The sequence below is a fragment of the Lepisma saccharinum genome, chromosome 27 (genome assembly GCF_977018435.1).
Source record: "Lepisma saccharinum chromosome 27, izLepSacc3.1, whole genome shotgun sequence".
In the NCBI taxonomy this organism is placed as follows: Eukaryota; Metazoa; Arthropoda; class Insecta; order Zygentoma; family Lepismatidae; genus Lepisma; species Lepisma saccharinum.
Genome location: NC_139255.1, coordinates 30,517,260 through 30,538,008, shown reverse-complemented (window position 1 = coordinate 30,538,008; position 20,749 = coordinate 30,517,260). Strand labels below are relative to the sequence as shown.

General features: G+C 39.6%; 1 protein-coding gene across 3 annotated transcripts in view; it reads left to right on the top strand.

Moving 5' to 3' along the window:
- LOC145980370 (uncharacterized) overlaps positions 1–20,749 on the top strand; it is a 455,055-nt gene that overhangs the window by 432,503 nt on the left and 1,803 nt on the right. For all 3 annotated transcript variants that reach the window (XM_083113431.1, XM_083113432.1, XM_083113433.1), the window contains one exon: positions 7,521–9,274. In XM_083113431.1, coding sequence (XP_082969557.1) covers positions 7,521–9,250 — 1,730 coding nt within the window. In that variant the 3' untranslated portion in view covers positions 9,251–9,274. The remainder of the gene's footprint in view (positions 1–7,520; positions 9,275–20,749) is intronic.

Sequence of the window (20,749 nt, the reverse complement as noted above, 5' to 3'; positions counted from 1 at the left end):
GATGGACAATTTGCACGATAATACTCATGGATCCCACTGTACAGCCTCAACTTTTTTCACTGGCGTAGACATTTTGGTTCTTCGATGTGCTTTAATTTCTTCTTGATAGAATATTAGGAGAGAGGTGAAACTACTTCCGGTGTTGAAGCAATCTCTCATTCTGTAACGGTCGGATTGACCATTACTGGTTTTGGTATATTGTAATAATTAATTGCTGGCCAGCTACAAGGTGTAGGGTTAAGTAATATGTTTCCATGAGTGTACTTTTATGTTATTATTGCTTGTAAGTGTATATTATTGGATTGTGCTTTGCTGGATGTTAGATTCCCCTGTTTTTTACCTCCCCGGTTGGGGGAGCTAGCTGTCTTACAAAAGACCGTTAGCAGTGGAATTTTCCAACGCTACGGGGTCCACGTCCACGGACGTTTAGCCCGGCTATAAAAAAGGCCAGTGGGCTTTAGAAAAAAGAGTGTTTCCCCATTGATCGACGAAAGAGGAACGTCTCCTCAAGTTTAGTCCACTTATGGTGGCTAGACTGGATATAACAATGTAGCATCTGGTTATGCCAGCCCCTGTTGCTGTCCCAAGTCCCCTTTTAGGAAAAGCTTTGATTATGTGGATATTTCCGAATTTGATTAATTGATGCCCAAAAGAAAGAGAGAAGGCGTAAGAAAACGCATTTGTAACGGAATATCATTTAAGCTGAGGATAGGCCCACCGAGATAGTTTTGCTAACTCGGTGGTAAGGGAAGTGCCGATGGTTATGCCATAGGTACGCAAAATATATTGATTTAGAGAATTGGTAATTTGGTCTATGCAAGACTCTCATGGAAACGCTCTGTAAAATATGTATATATATAACTACGTATAATAAACCAATATATCCTACGAGAATGTTATAATTTCAAGAACTACGGTACTGTCCATTTAACCAGTTGTATATTCACTTGCTGTATATGTGTAAACGAACCAGGGACATAAAAATATAAATTGTTATGTGAAACCCCCCCTTTTTGTAATTCCGGCGCAAATATAATCTGCTCGCTTGGCACCCAGGGTGAGGTGAAAGGAGAGATTGAGGGATGAAAGTAGGAAGTAATCCAGAGGGCCGGATACAAACGAGGGATAGGGGGGCCGACAATTTTCACAATTCATAAAGCTTGAAAAAATCATGTAACGGTTTTTCAACGCAAAACTTTTCAAGCGAAAGTCACTCATGCCCGTTTGCACCAACGTGTCAATTTACTCACGAGTAAGAGTAAACTCAGAGTTAACTCACGAATCGGTTGATTATCTGTTGCCTCCGAGATCGGCGAGTTAAAGCGGAGTTAACCCACGCGCAGGGAAGTAATGGCTGCCATCCGCAACCGGCAATGTATCACTTCAGAATTTCAAAACTAAATAAATGTTAAATAGGAACTCATAGATTCAAACTGTGCATCTCAAAAGCGAGAAATATATAGTATGTTACTATGTATATACTTTGGGAGATGTTTACTGTACATATTCTGCAGTACATCGTTTGCAAAATTGCCTGTGCAATAAAAGCATAAACATACACCCAGAAACCCGTAGCGATGTAAATATTAGCAAAACGATCGTGAATACTACGTGGAGATATATGCATGTATATAAAAATCTACTACAAATATAACTGTAACACTAATTACTACGATTGCAAGCTGCACTAATATATCAACATTTAATTAACCTAAATATGCTTCTCCCCATCTTCGTTCCGTGCTTGAAAGTTCCTCATGCCCGTTGCTTGTCACTGTTTAGGGTACCAATGTCCAGGTACTGTTACTTTTATCGTTTCCTTGTTTCCTTCCACACCACGTGTAGAAGCCCGTCAACCACGCCTTCTCGAAAGGCCCGCCAATCACGCACTTCCATCTGTATGACGTTTAGGCACTTACTTTGAGGCTAGCTTATCTCCTAGGGTAAATCCAGAGTTTCGTGACTCGCTATGTCCATCGCACCTAAAGCCCGCATCACACGGAACTGGATTTCCAGTAGGTATGCCCTAGTTGGCGCTGGACTGGCTACCAATTTGCTAGTTGTCGCCTCACAGGATACTTATCAGCGTACTTGTCGATAGAAGTTGTAATGGCGGCCGCGTGAGAAGTAAACAATGTATCACTTCACATTTTTAAAAGCCGATAACTATTCAACCGAGAGGAACAACGTTTCGTATAAAACTTTATTAGGTACAAAACAATGGCACTGCTTAAATACATACTTTACAACGTTTACTGTACACGTATGGAAGCATATTTTAGTTGTTTCAAATGTAAACACCGTGCACTCAGCATAGATGGTATAACTCCACGCGTCTTTCATGCTGTATACGTTATACATTGCTGGAGTAACACTCGGAAACCACAGACAAAAGCTCACTCACAGATTATCTTCACATGGCGAAACTTCGCTCTGATTGGCTGTTCCACAGAATCCAGTCGAGGAAAGCAAGTAGCAATTAGAACATGTCCTATTCCTCGAAACCAGTCAAGCAGTCAGCCAGGCAGCCATAATTGCTACCTAGAAAGTTAGTTCAGCGCCAACTAGGGCATTCCTACTAGAAATCCAGTTCCGTGTGATAGGGGCTTTACACGTTGGTGCAACAGAAGATGATCGTTACTCGAGGATTACCCTGATCCACGGATCGTTTTACTCCCAAGTTATTACAACGTTTGTGCAACCAGGCATCAGACTCGCTTCTATTCTTTGCCCACCATGAGAACGAAATCGATGTAAATAAAAGCACGTGACGTGTGAGCTTGCCCAGTGCTTCATATTGTCCGTAGATGCGTAATTTTTAAGATGAAAATCACACATCATCAGTACACCAGCATACTTGAGTGCTCTCGCTTTACCATGCACACCATCGCTGGTGTAAAAGGAATTTGTTTCGGAAGCTGGGCTGGGGGGATACATTATTAAATATTTCATAATCTTCATTTTTAATCTTCGTGTTAAAAGTTGGCCAAACGATTGATAATCAGGTGTCATTTTAAGGGTGTTTTCATTTATCATTTTGTTATCCTGAGTTCTTATCTGCTTTTATATGAAAAGTTTGATTTCTCAAAATTTCGAAGGGGGCTGAAGCCCCATCAGCTGCTTCCCTGTACGCCAGTCCGCGCACTATGTTCTTTCGCGCAAGATCCCTGGGAAACAGCTCCTATTGGAATTAACCAATATGATTTTCGCGAGTCATGTGCATTTGCTTACATTAGCTTTATCCTTACAGTGGACAGAGAATAGGACACCCCTGGAAAATGACTGACGAGTCACCAGGCAGCTGTAATTAAGAAGTGAATGAAATGCTGAAAAGATTCACCCTTCCTTAACTAACCCCCTAGTGAGGAGTTAGTAAGATGCGCATTGCTTGGAGAAAAATAACCCCCAATTAATTCTCCAGTGACTTATCGCGTAGATTAATTGGCTAAGGGAAGGGGGTAAATGAGGGAGGAGGCGGTTGTGTCCATCGCGTTAACAGCCATTAGCTCCTCCCCTCTCTGCTCTGCCCCTGCAGAAAACATCATTGCTTTTCAGGGTTGCCAGGCACTTTGTTTTGTGCACGCTTTCTGTTTCACAGTGAAGTCCACTGCCTAGCTTGCTGCAATACAGCAATGAAACCCTTGAAACGTAGTGCGTGGTTTAGTAGCACTTTTTTATGAACAGGCTAACTCAAACTGCTGTAAATTTAGAATTTATTTAGTCGACGTTGTCATAGCAACTAGGTACAGTCACAGGCAATAAGAATGAGACACCTAGATCCTGAAATACTCGCTTCCCAGAAAGGCGTCATGTGTGATGCCTAACCCTACGGTGGTGATAGAAGTTGCCATTGAACTTATGTTATTAAAATCCACTTATAGGAGTACATTTTGTTAGGCCCAGGCTGGATGAAATTGTAATATGTACCCCTTGTACCAGGAGCGTATATTGTAGGTTAGCTAGGCTATCAGCGATGCCTGAAGTCTAGAGAATAAAATACAGGAGAAAAATCGATCAGAAATTGTAAATAAAATTATTCATATCAGTGATATGATGGTGGTGATTCTGGAGTTGGCAACCTGATTTCCCACGAGTTGGCAACCTGATTTCCCACGAGTTGGCAACCTGATTTCCCACGAGTTGGCAACCTGATTTCCCACGAGTTGGCAACCTGATTTCCCACGAGTTGGCAACCTGATTTCCCACGAGTTGGCAACCTGATTTCCCACGAGTTGGCAGCCTGATTTCCCACGAGTTGGCAGCCTGATTTCCCACGAGTTGGCAGCCTGATTTCCCACGAGTTGGCAGCCTGATTTCCCACGAGTTGGCAGCCTGATTTCCCACGAGTTGGCAGCCTGATTTCCCACGAGTTGGCAGCCTGATTTCCCACGAGTTGGCAGCCTGATTTCCCACGAGTTGGCAGCCTGATTTCCCACGAGTTGGCAGCCTGGTTTCCCACGAGTTGGCAGCCTGATTTCCCACGAGTTGGCAGCCTGATTTCCTATGAGTTGGTAAATTTATTTCTACATATTGGACTCAGTATACGCTACTGCCTTGTACACAATCAAGCAAAGTGGTCTGAAGTGCATGTCCAAAACTAACATATTGAACAATATTATTTTTTGGCTACATATTTACTTGTGTATTTTGTGGATTTATGTTTAATAGCCTATCGGAGAGAACAATATAAAAAGTTCCAATGGTTATATTCAGGGCCGTTTTTTCTTTTGTTATTAGCGATAAACGCGAAATGTAACGGAGAGATGCAGCAAGTATTATATGCACGATTTATCACAAATATGACTCATTTCCGGCTGTAATTTTGTTGCGAATTTTCGCGAAAATTGACCGTTTCTGCGAACATTTTCATTTTTACGATAAAAACGAAAAAATGGCATTTTTTACAAATTTCCTTTTTAAGAAATGAATGATTTTGAAAGACTTAAAGCAATGTTCAGTAAATAACCAAGGTTTTCAAATATTGGTGAACAATGTGATTTGCTTTTAGGTCATGTAGAGTTATGCAAATTAGCTAAGTGTGTATTCAATGATAAATCTGAGCTCAATGTAATTGACATACTGGAAGCATTAGAAACAAAAGGTGATGCGTTTAAAGAATTTGTTGATAAATGTGTGAATTCATTGAGGTTACCTCTTTCGAACGCAGATAGTGAACTGTTTTTTTCACAGTGCAATCTTGTAGTGTCAGATATGAGAAGAAGTATGAAGGAGCAAAATATTGTCACTTGTTGTATGTTGATGTTTCATGAATGAAAATAAATGAGAGACAGATTGTTTTGTACACTCCACTTTTTCTAAAATATAAATATAACTGAGTAAGGCTGATTTTCAGAAGATGAAATTTATTATTTACTATTTTTAAGCTTACTTTCCCGTAAATGTTGCAAATATTATGCCTTGTATAAAATCATTAATTGATTTAGTAACATTACGAATAAGTGCATGGCATTAAAAATTACCAGGAAATTTTCACGAAATTTTTTAAAAATTAACACCAAAAAAACCCTGCCCTGGTTATGTTCTTCCTTTAGACAGTACAGACGACAGAAGTACAAAAGTTGGTAGAACTAAACTACTTCAGCAGTTTTCATTTCATCTAACCTTAAAACAAACTTCATTTTGAAGTGTTTTTGTTATGATCTAGGGGGTAAATATTCCCACGTGCGGCAACACTGATCCCCCATGGCTCCTGCGTCAATTGCTACAGCTCAGTGTGGAACTCGCTGGTGAGGGAAGCTGTCCCAACATTTTTTTTTTTTGTCCAAGACTGGAGATATACTAGTATTGATGATGGAGGAGGGTGGAATTAAATGAGGGGTGCAAAATCGATAGCCCGCGGTGATGATTAAATATTGCAGGGGTGGAAGGATGAAATGGCTGCAGAGTTTTGTTGCGTGCTCTCATTATGCGTAAAATTATAGCCTTGTCCTGCTTTTGACTTCTTTCTGATGGGCGTAAATCAGTGCTAATTGAGACTAAACGACCAATGAGGGGGAGGCGGAAACGTAGTCTGTTATATATGCGTTGAAAAACGGTTAGAACTCCATTTACTGTCTACCACCAGAGACGTTCAGATTTAGAGCCAAATAACTAACGAATTCAGTCGGGATTTCTTTTCTCAAGTTCTCGATGGTTAGGTTTGGCACAGTTTGTTTTCGAACCCTGCTTCATGCGCATATTATTATTCCAGAAGGAATCGAGTCTTTGGTTTCGGAGGCTAACTTTACGAACCACTTCCAGTAGGTAATTCTTCCCATTGCACAGGGGCCGTAGCTAGACTTCCACACCCGCGGTGAGAATAAAATTTGGCGACTCCTGCACCCAAATTGCTTCCGTCCTCCCTTCTTCTTTCAGCTCGGAAAAAAAGTTGCTTTCCTTTCTAATATTTGCTATCGAATAGCAACTCCCCATAAGGAATCCATAGCAAAAAATTACATTTTCTCTCTCTTGGTCCCTTAACTGTAGCAAAGTTCACTTTCTGAAATAAAATTGTCCAGTGGCAAAGGTTCAAATGAACATTGGGAGTTTTGACAATGCGTTACGGACAATCGTCAATAGCGTTCCAAAACACAACATTGTAATAATGATGGTGGTGAAATTTCCAGATAAAGTTTGTTTTTAGTCAACTTTATGCACAGATAGGATGACTGGGCCTACAGTTTAAAGTGTGATCCGAACTGCTATGTTCCTCCACTAGGTATCTAACCCGTGATCCCTGTTTTACAAGGCGACGAAGAATGAAAAAGGAATTTTCGAATGTCAGCTGATAACATGTGACTATCGATTTTAGACTGTCATTTTTAACTGTACACATATCGTTTTTTTATCAGTCGATTCGGATTCAGTTTACAATGGATTTCATATGCGAGGACTGTTATCTCAAATCGTGTTGAAAACTTGATAGGCACTACTGCTTCTTTATTTTTGTGGCTTACATCACGTATTTTTACGATTTCTAGCCAAGGTTTCCGAGTTCAGGGATTATTTATTATATATGTTTCAAACTGTTGATGGATATCTTTCACTTTCTTCGAAACAGTATTGACTTATTGAGTGCTGTTGTCCATTCTGTTCTTATGATATAACGACTTTTGATTCTTTTCTTTTGAATCTGCTAACGGCTATTTACGAATATGCTTGATATATTGCACTGACTTGTAAAGTACAGAGTCGTCAAAAATCATTGCGAACTTGTTCAATCAAATGCATCAAAGATTTGATGCACCAGAAACTCATCGATTGATGCACTAAAGTGTGCTATTTGGCCTTTGCCAAGAATCAGGTTTACAGTTTGATGCACCTTCCTGTATCTTTCTCGATAAAGTTCTTAAACATTTCTGAGCTACAGTTTTTTGTTTCAACTGTGTACACTTTTCTGTGTGTATTATGCATCAAGTCACAGTCTTATCTCATTTTTTGGCACATAGTAGTAACATTTAAAGTAGTTGAAAAACATTCAATATATAATTCATTAATTTATCTTCATTTTTTCTTTACAGCCAAGAGGAAAAGTGCTGTGGAACTGCTTCAAGAGTCGAAGGCCTTCTACGTCAAGTCGGAGAAGGTGCTGGACACCAAGCAGGAGTTGAAGAACAGCGGCCATCTTCAGGTGACGTCACCTGCCGTCGACATCTTCCTCAGGGCTCCCTTGAAGACATGGCAGTACCTGGACCGCGTGAAGATCTCCCAGGATCGGAGGTCCTGCGAGCAGATCGTGTCTCCGGCCGGGGACAACCAGAGGAACGCGGCCAACCCCTTCGCCACCTTCACGGCGACGGTCACCGCGATCCCCTGCCACCCAAGCGGTGACATCATCAAGTGTAGTGTCGGTAGTGTGAACTCGACCCATCATGTTGTGAATACCGGTTGTGTCGTGAGCGGTGCCAAGTCGGAACGTATGGTGCTTCATCATTACAATCAGCCGAACCATCAGGTGGTGACTTACCACCCGCCGATTCCCATACCCCCTAGAGCCTCGGACAAAGGGTTCACCCCGCCGTTGCCCCCAAAGAGCCCAAGGATAGCCGCAAGACCACGGTCCCGAACGTTCAATGACCACAACCAGAGGCACGATTTCCGAAGATCTCACAGCCACTCCGAGAAAGGCTCCGACGATATTCAGATGAAGCTGAGGCGGTTGTTGAACACGGACTCCAAAGAGAACATCAGCGGTTGCATCGGTGCAAGCGAGAAACGACGCAGCGACATCGGGCATAGATTGCGTTCGGATGCGGACGTTGATATTATCGTCGATTTCGAGGACGCCACGTCACCCATGCAGACCGAGCTGGCGTCGTGCGAGTTCAAGACGGTCGTCGGCGAGGAGACGTTCCTGAGGCCTCGGCAGCACCAGCCGGTCAACTACTCCATTCACAAGTCGATGCCCGACCTGAGTCCGAATAAGTTGGGGACCGTCGGTGGAGAGGAATCGTCGTCGGGCCGAGGTCGTCACGAGTCTCTCGGCGACGAGGAAGCGAGCGACGACAGCGACTCCCTGTCCGGACGGGCGCCGAAGTCCGTCGAGACGCCGCACCGGAGCTACAGCAGGGCGACGTCCGACTACGTCAGCAGGTCCCCGAGCTGCAAGTTCTGCCCGAGCGAAACGGGATCCGCGCCGGCCATGAGGAACTCTGCCGATTCCGACGACGATGACGACGACGGGGCGGATGCGGATGCGGACGACGACGACGACGACGACGACGACAGCGACGGTCCCGTCGGTCTGATGCGCGGCAGATGCGGCTCTGGCGGGCAAGAACTGCTGCGGATGAGCACCAGCGTCGACGTGGAAGGCGACGATGACCACGTGCGCCGAAGACCAATCCTGAGGTCCAAATCCGACATCAGCCACAGGTACTCGCGGTCGTCGGAGTTCTCGCTCACGCCGATGAGGCGCGCCGTTCGCTCCAGCGCCGATCTAGAGTGCTTCTTCGAGCATCTAGGGATGGAGGTGGGCGCCTATCGGTGCCTTGCGGCGCCGTCTTCCCTGGACTCCTCCCCTGTGTTCTTCGAGAGCGTCAGTTCCGTGGATTCGTGGCCCGGGGCGAGCGCCGGCGGAGGCATGATAGGGCCGGACGAAGGAGAGGATACGGTCGCCGTGAAGGACGGGATACGCAACACCAATATCCTCCAGCACGGCATGACGGAGCCTTCCATCGTAGAGCGGAACGCAAGGATCATCAAGTGGCTGTGCAACTGCAGGAAGGCCCAGATAGCGGCCAGCAGCTGATCTTTGGCCGGTCGGCATAGCCAGGTCAGTGTCCTAATTTTCTTCTTCCTGGGGGGGTTATTCCCGAGTAAACAAAAAATAATCGATCAGGCAATTCGATTATAGATGGCGGGGAAAGAACTTCCGGTTTGGGCAATTTTCCAATGTCAACGAGCTTATTTTCTTATAAAAGATCTAATACAAAATGGATCACTTGAAATTTTTGAGTGATATAGAGGAACAAAGGTACCTAGAAAAGATTGGCAATTTCCCTGATCCTTTGGATGAAGATATACGGAAAAATAATAGTATTTTCCAAGACAATGTTGATCTTCTACAAACAGTTTCGTGTTAAGACTTCTACAGGTTGAAATAAAGCTTACATAAATTATAAACATTGAAATATTTCAATTTTACAACAGTAGAATGTATAATTTTCGACATTGTGTAATCAAACACAGCCCCTTTAAGTTTAGATTAATTTTATCATATGGCATAGAGAGAGCGTCGTCAGAAATTTTTGTATCGGCTAAAGGCCAGTAATAAAAGTAGAAATAATAATAATAATTACAACTGTTATATATGTTATACAATAAATAATTACTAAACTAATGAAATAAACAAATTTTATTCGAAATTTATTATTATTTATGTATTAATGCTATTCGAGTGCATATCCAGGACAACAGTTACAATACTGAAATACACAGTTATTGTATTTTATTATTAATTTTTGCAAGTGTCGTTCAAGAAAAGACTTTATTTTGCTAATAAAGTTTACATTGATTACATTAAATTATAAAGTTATAATTTATGGAATTCTGGATGATTATAAACAGTTTCAATTTTTAAATATACTCAACACATGTGCGTTAGACGATTATGATTTTCGAAAGACGTAAAATATTTTCATTTGATTTACTCCGGTGATGTAGTGTCGATTATAGAGCCTATTCCTTCGTGTGTGTGTGCAATCTTTTTGCTTCACTGCCTGAATTCACCGATTTTTCCGTATCGGATATGTCTGAAAACTATGTACAGATACCCGAGAAAAAATAATTGTGGATGTCGCCTTTTCTTAAGACACTCCCTTTACACCTTTGAACTCCATGCTATTCTATTGATAACCGGAAGTAAAGTTCCCGCCAGCTCCAAGGAAGCACAGAAATGTAAACATCCGGTGAATGGCCCCCATAGTTGGTGGGTGTTGTGACGGTCCTGTGAATCCGCACAATATAATTATATGTTTATTGAAATTATTAATTTCATATTATACAAATCACTTTATATTAACGGTTCAAAAAAATGTATAATTATTACTTTGTACAACGTTAATTATGTTTTATGTTATTCATTGCACTATACGCTGTATAAACGAGATATTTGGAATTCTAACGTTGCTATAGCAACGAGAATCAATAGTCATTATGTAGTAGTGTGTCTGACAGAAATGGAAATATAAGTAATAGTGAACTGCATATTACTCAGTTATTTCACTAATATATAGACCCATAGAAGTTGTATCTTCACCTTCGAGTTTTAGTTTCAAATATTTATGAACGAAATATAATCGTGCAAATGATTGAATTGTGAATGTCACAGTATAATTGGTGGTCCAGTATTGTGGAACGTTATCAGCACGATCTTGAGTGATGTGTTTTGCGTGTTAACTTACACCATTGTTCTCGTGAATCTAGTTTGTACATAAATTTATATTATGTACGCATCAAGTAATCCTTATAATCTGAGATCCAAAACAAGTCTTACAGCTAGATCTATCAATTGTGGTGATGAACCTGATGAATCACAAAATAAGAATGGTGCCATGAATATGGTGAAGTGCTGCAAAGATCCCGATAAGGAAAGGTTGGTAGCTTGTGAAAATTGTGGCTATTGGTATCATTTACAATGTTTGGGTTTGTCCGATAAGCATTGGGAGTTATACCAGTTAAATGAAAATTATTTCTGTACAGATTGTGATCCATCTTATGATCCGTTCAGTATTGAAGCTTTTGTGCAATGGAAAAGAAGTCAAGAAAATGTTCAAGAAATTGACATTCGTCCTTCTGTGTTGGCAGAGACTTCAACGGGGCAAAGTAATGTTCCTTTTCAAATGTTTGATCTGCTGGCAGAGTTAAGAAAAATCAGCGAGTCACAACAGATGGAATTTACAAAAATTAGGGAAACTCAAGATTCTATGAAGCAAACTCAAGAGTCTCAACAGCTTGAGTTTACAAAAATGAGGCAAACTCAAGATTCTATGAGGCAAACTCAAGAGTCTCAACAGCTTGAGTTTACAAAAATGAGGCAAACTCAAGATTCTATGAGGCAAACTCAAGAGTCTCAACAGCTTGAGTTTACAAAAATCAGGGAATCTCAACAGGAAATTCAAAATTCACAGCAACTACTCAAGCTTGACTTCCACGAATTGAGTACATCGTTACGAAAGGAATTAGCTGAAGTTGCCGAGTCCTGCAAATTAGCAACACGTTCATTACATCAGGAAATGGAAAGAGAAGTGCAAGGACTAACAGAGAAAATCGAGGAAGTCAACACTACTTGTACAGAGAATTCTCATAAACTTGCTGGGTTGAATGATCAGATTACAGAATGCCAGAACAATGTTTCAGGGTTGTCTCGGCAAGTTCAAAGACTTGAAGTCGTTGTGAGCAAGGATGAAATAACTAAGCGTGTGGAAGCATGTGAGAAAAATATTACTAAGTTAACATCTAATATTTCGACTAATGTTGAATCAAGTAATCCTGTACAAGTTTACAGTTCTCATGTGAATAGTAACTGTCAACCTGGTATTCCTGCACGGAACCTAACCTCTCCTAAATCATCTGATTCTTCAGCGTGTGATGTTTCTGATGATGAACACAATCGCATTGCTTCACAAAGACACAAACGTTCTAGAAATAATCGAGTGAGAACTAGTAATACTAACAAGTTATGTCAATCAAACCGTTCTTTATATTCTGATGGTTCTGGTCAGGAAAGAAAGAGGCAAGTAAACCAAAAGTCAGCAAATCCGCAGAATCATCGATGTGACTATCCTGACAATTGTATGCGTTCGCTTACTCAGGAACCTCGACGGTTGGTAAGATTGAATGAACTTACTGTTCTTCCTAAATATTCTGGAGATCCTGAAAAATCAAGCCCACGTAAGTTTATTAAAACTTTAACGTCCTACTTAGACTTACTGCAAGTTCCTGACATGCAAAGGCTTGAATGTATTACTAATTGTTTTCAAGGACCTGCAGAAGGTTGGTATAATACTCATGTCGATTCGTTTACATCGTACAAACAGTTTGTTGACGAATTTCTGAATCACTACACGTCTTATTCGTTAACTCAGGCTCAATTATCTGAACTTAGAAGTCGTAAATATGATCCTAAATCGACGAGTAGTATGGAAGTTTTTGCTATTCGTACGCATTCAGCATATTATAATTTAGTTGATCGTCCGAATGATGCAGAAGTTATTGATATTTTAATCAATCAGTTGCCCACATCTATTGCACAAACAATATTAGCTGCTAGATTAGTTAAAATGGATGATGTAATTGCTTTACTAAAGAGGTTGGATTTAGTGAATTCAAGATCAAACAAGAGTTTTAATGTTCATGATAATGTACGTGAAAAAAATTTCCGACATGATGGGAATAATTCTAAAAGTTTTACCGACAATAATAGTGCAAGGGCAAAACTGAGAGTTCAAAGTGTTGCTAAAAGTTCATCGTTTGTGAACGATGATGAACCTAATGGAAATCAAGGTTTAAGACGTAACGTAAGACCTAATGATAGTGTTCATTTTGTTTCTTCTAGCGATGAAAATAAAAGAATTAAGATTCCACGTACAGATGTTCCATTTGTTGCAGAAAACCAACAATCAAACTCCAGCCAGAAGACGATGATATTTAATAGAAATAATAATTTTGGGAAACCTAATCTAACTAACAGACCATATAATCGTTACAGACGTAATGGTGCAGGAACTCAAAATTTCCGGCAAAATAGAAGTCCACAAAGCTCACGATACTTCAACAATAATGGTAGATTTATGAGCAACAGTTTCAATGCCAGAAACGAGCAAGAACAACAGCAATTTACACTGCGTCCTAACTCTCAGTTCTCTAACAATAATTTCCACTCATTCCAACCATGCAGTGTATGTGCCAATTGCGGATATTCTTCTCAGTTGTCAACGGGAAACAGTTGCAATGCAACTGCAGTGGCGAATACTCCATTAAATGAAAATGCTCCATCTTTCGATCCAAGAGAAACTTCTTGTAAACAGTTCATTTCTTCTGCCCCTGAAGCAACATTAAACGAACGTCGCGGGTGAACGTGGACCAGTTTGCTCGCACCAACATAATGGAGGGTCCGTCTAAATCATATCGTAGTAATAATATAGGCACAACTTGTCAGTATGCTGTATTAAGTAATTCCGTTTTATCTGAAGTTGATCATTGTTATCCACTTTCAATATTTTTTCAATTAGATTGGTACGAAGATGAACCTACTTGGATTTTAAATGATACTGGTATACCTACTCCTATTACTGATCAACCTTTGATCACAGGAACAGTTTGCGGTATTACCATACAGTGTGTCATCGACAGTGGAAGCCAGTGTAATTTAGTCAGCTATGAATTATGGTGCAGTATAAAATCAATTATTCCGAGTGCCAAACTGGATACCGTGGATCAACTTAAGTTATTGCCGTTTGCAGGACATCAGAAGTTTCGTGTTGCTGGTCGGAAGATTATAAGTATTTCAATTAACTCGGAAGTGTTTTCTTTGGAGATGTTTGTATTGAAGCAACTGCATGCTGAATTAATTCTCGGAATACCATTTTTAAGGCAATACAAAGCTGTACTCGATTTTAGAAGAAACGAAATTAGTTTGATGGCGTCTACAGGTTCCGAATTGGTTCAGCCATTTAACTCTAGCAAAAGCACAACTGATAGGGATCGCTGCCAGATGCAGGAAGTTACTATAGTCAAAGAAGCAGAAAATTTACTTGTCGTTTCTCTAGATCAGATCACAACGAAGGTGCGGTCGTGTGAATCACTCAACACGGAGCAGCAGTCTCAGCTTGAGAATCTAATAATAGAATATCATAGGTTGTTTTCTGATCGACCCCGATCTGCATTCGTAGAACCTTATCAAATTGAACTAGACACAAAGGAACCAATCAAGGCACCTATATATCCGGTACCGTTCGCCAAAAGAGCAGCGTTAGAAAGGGAACTAGAGAAATGGAAGGCCTGGGGAATTATTAAAGAGATGTCTTCGCCTTATTTAAACCCAGTACATATCGTTCCAAAATCTAACGGTGAGTGGCGTCCAGTAGTAGATTTTCGTCGCCTAAACCAACATGTAATTTCACCACTTACCCATGTTGAACCTATAAACGAGCTACTTCAACATTTTAAGGGTGCAAGATATTTTTCTTCGATTGATCTCTCCTGTGGATATTTTCAAATACCACTTACGCCCGACTCATATAAGTACACAGCTTTTTCGTATCGAGGACGACAGCACGTGTTTTGTTACTTGCCATTTGGTATAAAATCAGCTGTTTCTGTTTTTGTTGAAAGAATGAACAAGGTGTTTGGACCAGAGATTCATTCATTTCTGATGATATATGTGGATGACATTTTAATATTTAGCCCAACAATAGAGAAACATTTTGAACATCTTGATTATGTTCTACAGACATTGCAGAAGACGAACATGTCCATAAAATTTGCCAAATGCAAATTTTTCCAAACGGAAATTAAGTTTTTGGGTCATGTGGTGTCTGGTTCCGAGATTAAGGTCGATCATGATAAAGACTCAGCTATTCTACAGTTTCCTGTTCCTCAAAACAAAAGGTCACTTCGCAAATTTTTAGGACTGGCAAATTGGAGGAATCGTTTTATACAGGGATTTTCAGATATCGCTAGTCCATTATATCATCTTTTACGCAAGAATGTGCCATTTTATTGGACACCTCAGTGTCAAGAAGCTTTCTTGTTATTAAAGAATGCTCTAATTTCAGCACCAGCATTGAGTCAACCCGACTTTGATTTGAGGTTTTGTGTTTCTGTTGATGCAAGCCAGAAAGGATTGGGTTGTGTACTTTGGCAAGTTGATAATGATGAAATTCGTGTCATACAATACGGCAGTCGTGCTCTTAGGGGAGCAGAGATTACATATAGTACACACGAATTGGAATGTTTAGCTATCTTATTTGCTCTGGAGAAATTTGCTATATATCTTAAAGGAACTGATTTCAACTTATATTCAGATCATAAGTCGTTATCTTGGCTTAAAACTGCACAATCACTTAATTCTCGTCTTACGAGATGGGCTCTCAAACTGCAGTGTTTTGATTTCACGTTATATCATGTCCCAGGAGTTTCGAATAATATTGCTGATACGTTGAGCAGATTTCCGCCTTGTACTACTTATTCTGCACTTGATGATAAATTATATATCAATCAAGTAATTGTGGAAGATTCACAAGATGATACTTCTTCTATTTGGTTAAAAGCTCAACGAGCAGATGAAAAATGCAATAATATAATTTCTCACCTGGAAGATAGTACAACTGATAAAAACTTTTCAAAGTATCTTCTTCACAACAAAATTCTTTTTCATAAACCCAATTCAGATGAAATTTGTAAACTTGTAGTGCCACGTGAGCTTATACCTTTGGTATTACACAAAATGCATGATTTAAATGGACATTTTGGTTATCAGAAGGTTTTAGCAGCTTGTAGAAGGGCATATTTTTGGCCGTACATGAGAAAATCAATTAGAAATTACCTGAAAGATTGCTTAGAATGTGCACGAACAAAGATTGTAGGTCGGCCGTTGCGGAGAGATGAATATCACGTCGTTTCTCACCAACCTCACGATTTCCTCTCTATTGATTTAATCGGAAAATTACCAAGATCACGTACATATGAATATCTCCTCACAATTGTAGACGTTATGTCAAAGTTTGTTATGATTTATCCGTTAAGAAAAGCGACTGCCAGGGAAATTATCAATCGTTTTGAAGAACATTATTTTAAAAATTACCCTGTATGTAATGTATTATTATCAGATTGTGGAAGCCAATTTACATCAAATGAGTGGAAAGCCTACATGGATTCAAGGAAAATTAAGCATATTACTACCACTACATACAATCCGAAATCTAATCCTATTGAGAGGTACAATAAGGAGATTGTTAGGTTACTGCGATTATTCTGCAATGATAATCACACCAGTTGGTATCCAAAAATAAATTCTATTATTCAGTTATTAAATCATTCATGCTCTTCAGTTACCGGATTATCTCCTAGTGAACTTTTCTTACATGAAGATATGAAGGACTCAATATTTGAAGAAATCAGCTGGCCAGAACAAATTAAATCTTTGCCATGGAAACGCAAATTGTTTTTAGCAGAAATCAGGATTAGACAATCTAGAAGAAGTAGAAAGATTAAGAATGCATTGAACTCGATCAAACTTCAAACAGGAGATTTGGTTATGATAAAAAAAAATAGGCAAGTTAGTTCTAAAATTAACAGCCAGATTCATAAATTGTTCAACTTGTATATTGGGCCATTCCTTGTCAAGGAAATTAAGGACAATAATGCAATTCTTTACACATTGAACCAGCAATATTATGACAAGGTGAACTTTTCAAACCTTCGAGTGTTTAACTGTTCGGAAGAAAAGAGGAATCAACTCTTGTCTGAAAATTAAATTTGTGAGAGTAGATACTGGGAAAAGGAAACCATTCTGTTTATTATTTTGTACAATTGAATGTTCTATTATGGTCTGATTTGTTATTACCTGTTAGGCACAAATCTGTTTATGTGCAAGTTGTTGTCGAATGTCAGATAATATTGTGCATTTGTAACTTTGTTTTAGTTATGTTGATAAACATCTGACTGATTTTTAAATGAAAACTCCTCCTTGCTGTTTCGTAGTTTTCATTTTCCCGGAGGAGGAGAATGTTGTGACGGTCCTGTGAATCCGCACAATATAATTATATGTTTATTGAAATTATTAATTTCATATTATACAAATCACTTTATATTAACGGTTCAAAAAAATGTATAATTATTACTTTGTACAACGTTAATTATGTTTTATGTTATTCATTGCACTATACGCTGTATAAACGAGATATTTGGAATTCTAACGTTGCTATAGCAACGAGAATCAATAGTCATTATGTAGTAGTGTGTCTGACAGAAATGGAAATATAAGTAATAGTGAACTGCATATTACTCAGTTATTTCACTAATATATAGACCCATAGAAGTTGTATCTTCACCTTCGAGTTTTAGTTTCAAATATTTATGAACGAAATATAATCGTGCAAATGATTGAATTGTGAATGTCACAGTGTTAACATTATTTTGCAGCAACAAGTTACTGCGGGAAGCCAAACGGATTATTTGAACACGTCTATAGATGGTACACAACAATTCGGAAAACAGTTAATTTTCCACGAATACGCTCTCGGCTTGACTGGGCCTTTGGCCAACACCAACAAAGCCATTTTTGAAATATCCTCTCCTTTAGAAAAACAGCTGTGATGTTCCAAAATCTGCTTAGCATTGTTTCTGGAGCATTCACGTCAATCTTCATGTCGTTTGCTTTTGCCGTTGTCTTGATATTTGCAATAGTTTTAACAGGCTGATGAGCCACGAAAGCAACCCACGCGAAGGTTCACGAGAATGCTCCAGATGAAATTCTAAGCAGCTTTTGGAACATCACAGTGGTTGTTCGAAAGAAAAGGACATTTCGAAAAAGCTTCGCTGCCGTCGGCCAAGATCCAACCGAGCCTTGATACAATTTGCCTCACTATGCAGTTTGAGTGAAATACGTTACTTGTATTTTGTCGACGTATCTCCAAAGTGACCATTACTACACTTAATGATTATTCTCGGCGTTTGATGTCCTCAAAATGATGACAGATGTTACTGGTATGACATTCTCAGGACAGTCATATCGTATCAGGTCAGGGTTTCCTGATAATTTGCATAATACAGACTGTTACGTAAATCCAAGTTACAGGCTCACAACAAATCTGCCATATAAACTGTCCATTATTTCGTTTTACGTATTTTCCGTGTATCCTTTATCCGTTGTGGATTTGTGGGAATACATACCGGGTGGCCAGAATTTAAGTTACCCAACTCGGAGCCCTCTGTAGCCTGTTTGAGGCATCGTAGAACTCTGAAATTTGGTGAATCCACTAAGCAGACCGTGGGAAAGAGGATGGCGATAAAAAAAGTTCAATTTTCCGCCACCAGGTTGAAATGTGGCGCTGTACTTCCATGATTGGTTGTAATAATGACGTTCACTGCTCCAATTGGTTATGGATTTGCCTTTACCTTGCAATCTTGCAATAAACAAGAAATTATTTTCTCGCAACTTCCAGCCAGTAACAAATGTCTTTCTAATTAATAACTCAGCTAAATCACTTAACGTGATTATTTGTACAACCCATCATGGAAGTACAGCGCCACATTTCAACCTGGTGGCGGAATTGAACTATTTTTTTTTATCGCCATCCTCTTCCCCATGGTCTGCATAGTGGATTCACCAAATTTCTACAATGCCTCAAACAGGCTACAGAGGGCTCTGAGTTGGGTAACTTTAATTCTGGCCACCCGGTATGTCGGATTTGTTGAGATTGAGTACGGTAGAAATATGGACATCACGATAAACCTTCTTTCACACTGAGATTTGGCCGGGCATGATGAAAACCTGATGACAATAAAAACATTGGCTTGAAGTGGTCTCTTCGTGCTATCTGGTCTAGGTCAGTCGGACAAGTCGACTCAGGTCATGTTCTACAGGGAGGGGAGGTATAAGGGCACAAAGAGATTTTCATTTTTCCCACGAAATTTCATTAATGTAAACATGTAGAATTCAATTACTTTCTTTTATCTGGACGAGCGCGGTAAAAACTGGTACTGTGAAAGATAGCATGGGCGTCGGAGGAGGGAGGGACGAACCTGTCCGTCAACCACGCTGAGAATTGACATACGTAGTTCATTCAAAGTTGCAAAGAAAGCAGAAAGCCTATTTTTATTGTTAATAACAAGTAAAATTCCGTTAATATTCGAACATAATAACCAATGTAAGAACTGCATTAGATCGAAAAAAATAGCGTAAAATACAGTAACCAGATTAAGCTTATTCAAAATTAAAAGAATAATTGGTTTCGCAATTTTCATAATTCCAAAAATTAAAGTTTTATGTGAAATATAACAAAATACAGTACAATATCTGTATGAAACGTGAAAAAAATAATGGAAAAGAGTTGTGCTGAATATTCACTCATCCGGGGATCGAGTAGAAGGGTCGTTCCAATGATGTTACAATAAGTAATAATAAATTTTGAATATGATTGGTTTATTTGTATTAGTTTATAATGCAGTAGTTATTATTGTTTAATGACAATCATAACCATTATCTTGATTATTAATATTGCTGTTATTTTTACTATTCAAATTTTATATGACCCCTACGAAAGCTTCTGGCGACGCCAATGGAAGAGGTGTAAAACGGACAGTTCGGATGATAGGTTCATTGAAAATTCGTACCTTTGAGGATAACCCCATATCTAGATTATCCGTTAAATGCGAGGATAAATGATCATCTTAGTATTCAGCCGCCTTGCCACCTTTACACGCTGCCAGCCACGTTTTTCTTCCCGTCTGACCCATTCAACAGGATGACAAATTCTGCAATTCCTCTTAACGTCGTTCCAAAGCAAGGGATGTCTTTCTTCTTCCTTCCCTGATGGCGCTGGGAATCCCAGTTGAAAAGGGCCCTCGTGCACTTCCTTTCGTCCTTCGCATGGGGAGAGAAAAATGGCTTTCAGGTTTCGATTCTCGATCTTGCAAATACCAACGGCTGGAGTCCTATTTGTATCCGTCGGAGTCCCATGGAAGGAATTGGAATGCCCGGCCAGCACAAGAGCAGAGACCCTCGCTGGAAATCAATCTCAATAACACTTTCCAATCTTATATGGACTGGGTCCCTGATCGCGTATGCTTGAGTTGATTTTATACCTTACAATAAAATATTCAGACTTCTTTTTGTGATTTGATGCTGTAGGAATAAGATTTTCAGTAATGCGAGTTCGAGAAATGTTACTTCATCTCCATACAATTATTTTTAAGTGCTATATGAGAGGTAGAAATGGCTGAAATATTCTGGAATTGAAATCTCTGGGTAAAGAGTAAATGCAAGGGTGCCCATCCTCCCCAAAAAGGTAGAACATTCGCACTCCCCTTTATGCCGAATTATTTACTCAAATTATTTTGGCCACAAAATTTGCGGAACAACATAATAGCCTACCCCGAAATCCTACAAATATCTGATTTAAATAGTGTATACTAGTAATTAATTTTACTTAGAAAGATTAAACATTAGATCTAAAAACGTTTAGTGTATAATAGAGCAACCAGCTTATATCTTTATATTCTACAATTTAATCCAAAGAATAAA